This window comes from Camelina sativa, chromosome 7 (assembly GCF_000633955.1).
Source record: "Camelina sativa cultivar DH55 chromosome 7, Cs, whole genome shotgun sequence".
In the NCBI taxonomy this organism is placed as follows: domain Eukaryota; kingdom Viridiplantae; phylum Streptophyta; class Magnoliopsida; order Brassicales; family Brassicaceae; genus Camelina; species Camelina sativa.
Window position 1 is genome coordinate 22,639,807 of NC_025691.1, and position 8,983 is coordinate 22,648,789.

At 42.6% G+C, this 8,983-nt stretch overlaps 1 protein-coding gene across 1 annotated transcript; it reads left to right on the forward strand.

The window, feature by feature from the left end:
• On the forward strand, nucleotides 1,474-2,634 carry LOC109125483 (uncharacterized mitochondrial protein AtMg00810-like). The gene has a single exon (XM_019227122.1). It carries the CDS (start codon nucleotides 1,474-1,476, stop codon nucleotides 2,632-2,634), a length of 1,161 nt encoding a protein of 386 aa, XP_019082667.1.

The window sequence follows — 8,983 nt, forward strand, 5'->3', positions numbered from 1 at the left end:
CCACTCTTGGCCGATTCTTCAGTTAGATGTTAACAATGTGTTCCTTCAAGGCACTCTAAACGAGGAGGTGTACATGGAGCAACCACCAGAGTTTGTTGACTCTGATCATCCGTCGTATGTATGTNAACACGTTGTTGAAACTGGCCTCTCGCTTCTCACCAAAGGTGGTCTTCCCACCACATACTGAACGTATGCCTTTGCCACCGCCGCATATCTCATCAATCGGTTACCAACACCGGTCATTGACATGGAGTCTCCCTTCCTGAAGCTCTTTCGCACTCAGCCCAACTACTCTAAACTTCAAATCTTTGGTTGTCTCTGCTTCCCTTGGTTGCGTCCTTATGCTGCTCACAAGCTTGAACAAAAATCGACTCCGTGTGTTTTCTTGGGATACTCCCTCACTCAAAGTGCATACCTCTGTCTTCAACCGAGCACAGGTCGTGTCTACGTCTCCCGCCATGTCAAGTTTGACGAAACAACCTTCCCTTTTTCCACTCTTCGTTCGCCTCCTGCAACACCACCGTCATCCTCCGACTCTTCTCCACCATCCTCTCTTTCATTCTACCCGTCTGTAACAACTCTCTCATCCACACCACCACCTGTCCTGCCGTCGCCACTCGCCTCGTCGTCGCCTCCGTTACCTGGACACACGAGCTCCGGTTCTGACCAGACGGCGCCATCAGAGACTCCTTCGCAAACACCGGTAAGTGATTCTTCCCCGAATCGTAATATTACAGATCCGATGTCAGATGTCTCCTCTTCTTCTCCGTCTCAATCCACTAGCCCAACTACCACAAACCCAACTTCTCCTATAATAAACCCAACCAACTCTCCAGCCCATACTGATCAAAGCCCATTAACCTCTCAATCACCAAGCCCGTCTAACCAATCACCTTCACCACAACCTTCCCCCTCTTCCCCTGATACTTCCTCTCCACCTCTCCAACCTCCACAACCTACACAACCTCCACAACCTCCACAATCTCCACAACCTCCCGTTGAAAATATACACCCCTTGCAAACCCGACGTAAGAATAATATTGTTAAACCTAACCGGAAACTAAATCTCTCTGCCGCTTTATCTCCCAACATCCCGACCGAACCTTTAACCGTGAACCAAGCTATGAAGGATAAGGTATGGCGTGATGCGATGTCAGGCGAGATTGATGCCTTTGCGCGCAATCGGACAATGGACCTTGTTCCTCGACCACCAAATCATAACATTGTTGGATGTAAGTGGGTTTACAAAAACAAAATTTTGCCTAACGGCACTCTTGGCAGGTGTAAAGCAAGGCTTGTAGCCAAAGGCTACAACCAGGAATATGGTTGTGACTACACCGAGACTTTTAGCCCGGTGATCAAAGCTACTACCCTCGCTTGGTTCTTGATGTTGCGGTAAGCCACTCTTGGCCGATTCTTCAGTTAGATGTTAACAATGTGTTCCTTCAAGGCACTCTAAACGAGGAGGTGTACATGGAGCAACCACCAGAGTTTGTTGACTCTGATCATCCGTCGTATGTATGTCGTCTCCGCAAAGAGATATACGGATTGAAAAAAGCTCCCCGTGCCTGGTATACTAAATCAAAATCGTATCTACTCAATCTCGAGTTCATAAACTCACTTGCTGATACCTCTCTGTTTATCCTGCGTCGTGGAAAAACTTATGTCTATCTCCTAGTCTATGTTGATGATATACTTGTTATAGGCAATGATAAATCCAGCATTTGTAACATCCTTCAGCTCTTGGCTGATCGTTTCTCCGTCAAGGATCCAGAGGACCTTAACTACTTCTTAGGGATCGAAGCTCATCGCACCGATAAAGGTCTCCATCTCTCTCAACGCAAGTACATTCTTGACTTCCTTCATCGCCACAATATGCTCAATGCGAAGCCTGTTGCCACGCCGATGGCGTCCTCTCCCAAACTCACTCTTCAATCCGGCCTTGCTCTTCCTGATGGCAAGGAGTATCGCCAACTCGTTGGCAGCTTACAATATCTCAGCTTTACTCGCCCCGATATCAGTTTTACCGTGAACCGTTTGTCTCAGTTCATGCATCGACCTACTCAAGAACACTGGCAAGCCGCCAAACGCATCTTAGGTTACCTCGCTGGCATAACTACTCATGGGATCTTCTTCTCGGCCAAAAATGATCACACACTCCAAGCCTTCTCTGATGCCGATTGGGCAGGTGATACTCACGACTATATCTCCACAAATGCATATATTGTTTATATGGGTACAAATCTGGTTTCATGGACTGCAAAGAAGCAGAAGAGTGTTGCTCGCTCCTCCACCGAAGCTGAATACCGTGCAGTTGCCAACACCTCCGCAGAACTTTGCTGGATAAGCAACCTCTTAACGGAGCTTGGGATACCTCTTCGAGTTGTGCCGCTTATATACTGCGATAATGTTGGAGCTACTTTTCTATGTGCGAACCCCATTTTTCACTCCAGAATAAAGCACATTGCACTTGACTATCATTTTGTACGAGGGCAGATTCAACAAGGCCTTCTTCGTGCCTCTCATGTGCACACAAAAGATCAGCTAGCTGATGCACTAACAAAACTGTTTCCCCGAACACACTTTCTTCATTTGCGTAACAAGATTGGAGTGCTTCCAGCCCCTCCATCTTGAGGGGGCTTGTCAGATATACGAAATGATACATTATTCAATAGCTCAATATTCTCGTATCATGTCACTTATAGAACATTATGTTTATAGTTGTATTCTAGGGTATTCTATGTACAAGTATATATAGATGTGTAAAGTCTTCTGTATAATAATAAGATTCATCTTCTTCAGTCTGTAACTTGCCAATAAATCGGGGCTCTTCATTATGTAGGCCGTGGTGGTTGGCGCCTCCTATTGTCGGCACTCGCTTAAGCAAAATTCGTCGTTTTACAGTTGTTATTGATAGGTTTCACAAAAACGGCATCGATTGGTAGGCTTTACTGATTAGTACTGGTCTTTTTACCATTGCTGCTAGCTACTTCTTTCTCGACCAGCTATATCAAAACTATTTGCGAGAAATTCTAAGTGTTATTGGTGTTATCTTGGAGGCACTCAAAGATGTACAAGAAGTGGTAGTAATTGTTGCTGCAATGTCTGTGAAAGTTGCATCTCTACACAATTCTTATCATGGTACCAAAAGAATTATGGGCGTAGCAGAAGTTTTATATTATATATATTAGATATTTTGGAAGACACTATGTCAAAACAAGCTTCATGTTTTATTTTATTTTTGGTTTGACGTTAGCTCCTTTTTAGCTCTTGTATAAATGATATTTCGGTAATGCTAGTAGACATAGCGGAGACTTGAAAATCCTACGGTAATGTGAAGAATTAGGTATTGAATTGAGTTGTCTTTTATTCACAAACATTACAAAGATATTTATGCATGATCAATGCTAGGGTTTCTAAGTTAACATACACCGTCATTGACGTAAACATTACGACACAAGCCCATAACACAAAACCCAACCTATAACCTCAATACTCCCCTCAAGTTGGAGTGTGGAGATTTGTACACCTAACTTGGACAAGAAGTAATCAAACTGTGGTCGACCAAGTGCTTTTGTTAAAATATCTGCAATTTGATCATCCGTACTAATGTGTTTGGTAGAAATAATCCCATCACGAACCGCTTCACGAACCGCATGACAATCTTTTTCAATGTGTTTAGTACGTTCATGAAACACTGGATTGGCAGCAATATGAATAGCAGCTTTGCTATCGCAGAAGAAACAAGTAGGCTCCGACTGATCAATACCCAATTCTCTTAACAAACGCCGCAACCATTGAATCTCTCGTAAAGCAGTAGACATAGACCGATACTCGGCCTCAGCAGACGAGTGAGAGACTGTATTTTGTTTCTTAGTTCGCCAAGAAATCGGAGAACCACCAAGAAGAACAACAAACATGGTAAGGGAACGTCTTGTCAAAGGACAACCTGCATAATCCGAATCGCAGTAGACACTCAAAGTTAGATCCGGATCCGACGAAAGAAATATTCCTTGACCAGGAGTGCCTTTCAAAAAACAAACCACATGAAGAGCTGCCGTCCAATGAGCTTCACGAGGAGACTTCATAAACTGAGACAAAATATGAATGGAATAACTAAGCTCGGGACGCGTATGAGTGAGATAGATCAAACGACCTACAAGTCGACGATAGGGCTTAGGATCAGATAAAAGAGGACTTGTGTCTTTCGCAAGCTTGTGATTCTGCTCAAGAGGCGTAGGAGCAGGCTGAGCACCAAGAAGACCACAATCCGAAATAATGTCTAGCGTATACTTGCGCTGAGAAAGAAAAATACCTTCGGGACCTCTGCTGACTTCTAGTCCAAGAAAGTATTTGAGTTTGCCCAAATCTTTCATAGAGAAGCATTTAGACAAATAATCCTTAAACTTCTGAATCATGTATCCATCGTTGCCACAAATAATCAGATCATCAACATAAACTAAGACACGGAGATTAATACCAGCTTTAGTGTAAGCAAACAACGAGTAATCCTCATAGGACTGAACAAAACCAAAACGGAGCAAAGAGTCAGACAACTTCTTAAACCAACAGCGGGGAGCTTGTTTAAGACCATAGATAGACTTCCGGAGACGGTAAACTTTGCCTGGCTGAGAAGCACGAAACCCAGGGGGAAGTTGCATATAAACTTCCTCATCCAAGTTACCATGAAGAAAAGCATTATTGACATCCATTTGAAACAATTTCCACTTCTTAGCAGCAATAACAATCTTATTAGGCGGTAAATCACAAATCTCAATTGTTCCTGTAACATCGAGAACATCAACCTCTTAGCGCATGGCATCATTCCAAACTTTGAGGCGAATGGCCTCCTTAAAGTGTCGTGGCTCAACATGAGCAGTAATCGCAGCTAAGAAAACACGGTGCCCTGGAGAAAAAACATCATCAGAGATGTAATTCGTCAAAGGATAGAGTGAGTTACCTTGAACCGATGACAAGACCAGGGATGTGGAGTCAGGAAGAGCGTGATGGGTTTCCGGAGCAGAGACAACATTATATGTGACATAGTCGCGAAGCCAACAAGGAGCTTGACGCTGTCGTTGACCGAGAGGAGGAGGAACAACTGGAGTTACAACAACAGGTGATAACACCTCCGCCTCGGTAGAGGGAATAGGATCAGAGGAACGACGAACCGGAGAAAAAGGTACTAATGAGTCCGCAACTGCAGAGGAAGATGTATCAAGGACCTGCTTGTCCACAGAAACAGGGGAAGGTGAAACCGGACAAGAGTCCGGAACAGAGGATTGTGTGTCAGACGCAACAGGGGAAGGAGGTAAAAGCGGAGAATCATCAACCTCCGTAACAACCATAGGACTTGGCGGAGGAGAGACAACAAGATCAACAGGTAAAACCAAGTCCAAACTCCCCCTGACCGACGAAGGCATCACCCAGTCATCATCAGTGACAACATCAATAGGCGGAGAAGACGGCGGAGAGAGAGCAAAATTTTCTCGATTTGCAAAAGGAAACACATCCTCACGAAAAATAACGTCTCTTGACACAAAAATTTTGTTCTTCTCAACATCATACACCTTCCACCCTTTCTGCCCAAAGGGATAACCGACGAATACACAAAACCGACTTCGAGGAGCAAATTTATCCTTGTCTCTCTGCATAGAATGTGTGTAACAAGCAGAACCAAAGACACGTAACAAATCTTATGATGGTTTACAACCATAAAGAACCTCATACGGAGACAAGCCGTTGTGCACAGATGAAGGAGTTCGATTAATAACATAAGCAGCTGTAAGAACGGCTTTTCCCCAAAAACGAATAGGCAAACTAGCCTGAAACAATAACGCGCGTGAGACATTCAAGATATGTCGATGTTTTCTCTCAACTCGACCATTTTGCTGTGGAGTCCCCACACAAGATGTTTGATGAATGATTCCACATTGACGAAAATAAGAGGAGAGACAAGTAAACTCTGTTCCATTGTCAGAGCGAACCGTCTTAACGGATTTTCCAAACTGTTTTTCAGCGTATGTGATAAAGTTAGTTAACACATTACGAACTTCAGACTTAACAAGCAAAAGATAAGTCCAGACCGCACGAGAATAGTCATCAACAATAGTAAAAAAATAAACAGCTCCACAAGAAGAAGGAACTCGATGGGGACCCCAAATATCGCAATGTATTAAAGAAAAACAATCGTCGGCTTTATTAAAACTGTCAGGAAACACTTCTCTAGTCTGCTTGGCTCGTAAACAAATGTCACAAGAATGAGAGCCAGGAGATTTCGAGGAACCAGAAAACAACGGTAAAGAAGAAAGCACATAAAAAGACGTATGCCCTAGTCTTTGATGCCACAACACTTGATCAGAACCAACGGCCACACTGTGTATTCTTGCAAACTCAACATCCTTAAAATAGTAAACACCATCACGCTCTTCACCTCTTCCAATCCGAGTCCTCGAAAAACGGTCCTACAACACACACAAAGTATCAGTAAACATAGCAACACACTTGGTTTGCTTCAAAATCTTGGAGACAAATATTAAAGTGCAGTTTAGAGCTGGCACATAGAGAACATTGTCCAAAGACATTGTCTCTGTCAAGGGAAACACTCCCATACTCAATGCAAATGTTTTACTATCATCTGCAAAGCCTACAAAACAAGGAGAAATATTCTTAAGGTTGATTAATAGGGAAAGATTTCCTGTCATATGATGAGAGGCCCCAATGTCAAGAATAACATCACCGAGATCCTTCTTACCAGAAAGTCGATCATCACTACTAGAACTCGATTTTTCCAAAACCATTTGTTGGAGAACTCTCAATTGTTCGGGTGAACTCAGGAAACACTGACGCATTAGCACTAGTTGCATGAGTAACCACAGGTTGTCCTCTCCCTCGTCCAGAAGAAGAGAAACCAGAACCGCGTCCACCACGGCCCCGACCACCAGTCTTTTGTTGTGATTTCTCTGATCGCTCAGTCCACCAATCAGGGAATCCAACGATTTGCCAACAATCACTTTTTGAATGACCACTTCTCCCACAATGAGAACAGAGTATCAAACGACGCTGAGCAGAATTCACATTGTGACCACCACCAGAAGTGTCTGTTCGTCCCAAATATGCGGTTACCTTCGGAGGTTGCTCACGACGAGTCACAAAGCCGACGGCTTCTTGTTGTTGCTCACGCGTACGCACAGACGCAAGTCTCTGTTCTTCTCGTATAACACGAGAATAAATTTCTCCAGGAGAAGGAAAATGATCCATGGCAACAAGATTGGTGCACAACCCATCAAACCGAGAATCATCAAGACCAAGAACAAATTGATGAATCTTCTCCTCTTCTCTTTCCCTTGCAGGCTGACCGGTCGCACCATAGGTACAAATGCCACAAGTACAAACAGTGATTGGCTTATAGTTCTGAAACTCTTCCCACAGATTATACAACCTGCCGTAGTAATCAAGCACCGATTGCCCATCTTGCCGACCCGCCGCAAGTTGAGCTCTGAGTTGATGAACACGTACCTTATTTCCCACCGAGAAACGCTGCCTCAAATCCACCCACAACTGGTGAGCATTGGAAACAAAAGTAACAGTGGATTTGACTTTGGACTCAATCGAAGTACGAATCCAACCCACAATTATAGAGTTAACTGTTTGCCAATTTTCAAAATTGACATCAGTGCTCAATGGTTTTGGTATGGTACCATTGATAAACCCCGTTTTACGCTTAGCCTGAAGAGCATTAAACATCTCAGTGGACCATTCATTGTAATTATCACCAGTCAACATGACGGAGGTGATCATAGCTCCAGGATTATCCTAGCTGGACAAAGTGTAGGGAGACACCGTCTCTGGAGTACATCGCTGCACTGCAGGGGCCTGCTTCAAAGATGATGAACTATCATCTATTTCGAACATGATTTCTTGTCACGCAAGAAAATAAACTTGTTCTTAACAAAAGAAGAACCAAAGCAAGAAGAGTTTAGCGGAAGAAAAAAAAATTTAGAAAGGCTCTGATACCATGAAGAATTAGGTATTAAACTGAGTTGTCTTTTATTCACAAACATTACAAAGATATTTATACATGATCAATGCTAGGGTTTCTAAGTTAACATACACCGTCATTGACGTAAACATTACGACACAAGCCCATAACACAAAGCCCAACCTATAACCTCAATATAATGCTAGTAGACATAGCTTAATTACAGGGGACTCGAAATCGCGGGGGACTTGAAGTACTTGTGTCATATAATAATGATCCTTCTAAGTACTAATGGTGGATATAGCTTAATTTATAGTAATGGTACCAAATGAATTGTATGCGTAGGAAGTTTGTCATTATATTAAATAATTAGAAAAGACTATATTTGGATTTTCGAGCTCAAAACGAGCTTCATGTTTCGCTTCTTTTTTTGGTTTAGTTGTTGTATAAGTGATATTTGTAGCAGAGGACTCGCATAGTTTTCTGTGATGTTCTTAATCTCTTTTTTTTCTACATCGATGTTCTTAATCTTTTGTAGCATACATTTAATTCTATAGCATAAACTGTAAACAAACAACCCTAACTGGCTAACAAGATTGATTAAGCGAAGAATCATCAGCATTGCATCTCTTTGACTTCTTCTCAAGAACATATAGCACGACTCGACGGCTGCGATAATCCAGATGCCATTGTTTTTGTTCGACACGTCCAATCGCGAAATCTTTCAGTGTGGATTCTAAGAAAAATATTCAAGAACAGCATCTGCCAACAACAACAAAAGAAAAAACAAACAATAGAAAAAAAGAAGAAAAAAATGGGATTTGTACAACAAAAAAGGAGTAAGCAAACTTAGACATTGTACCCTTGTTATATAATGTGATTAAAACCAATAATGAGAGAATGAATGATTCACCATTCCGTAATTCTCCTGCTAGGAAGATTCTATTTTGATCGCCTCAAAGTTGCAGAAGCGTTTTTATATACAAGTAATGAAGTAAAATA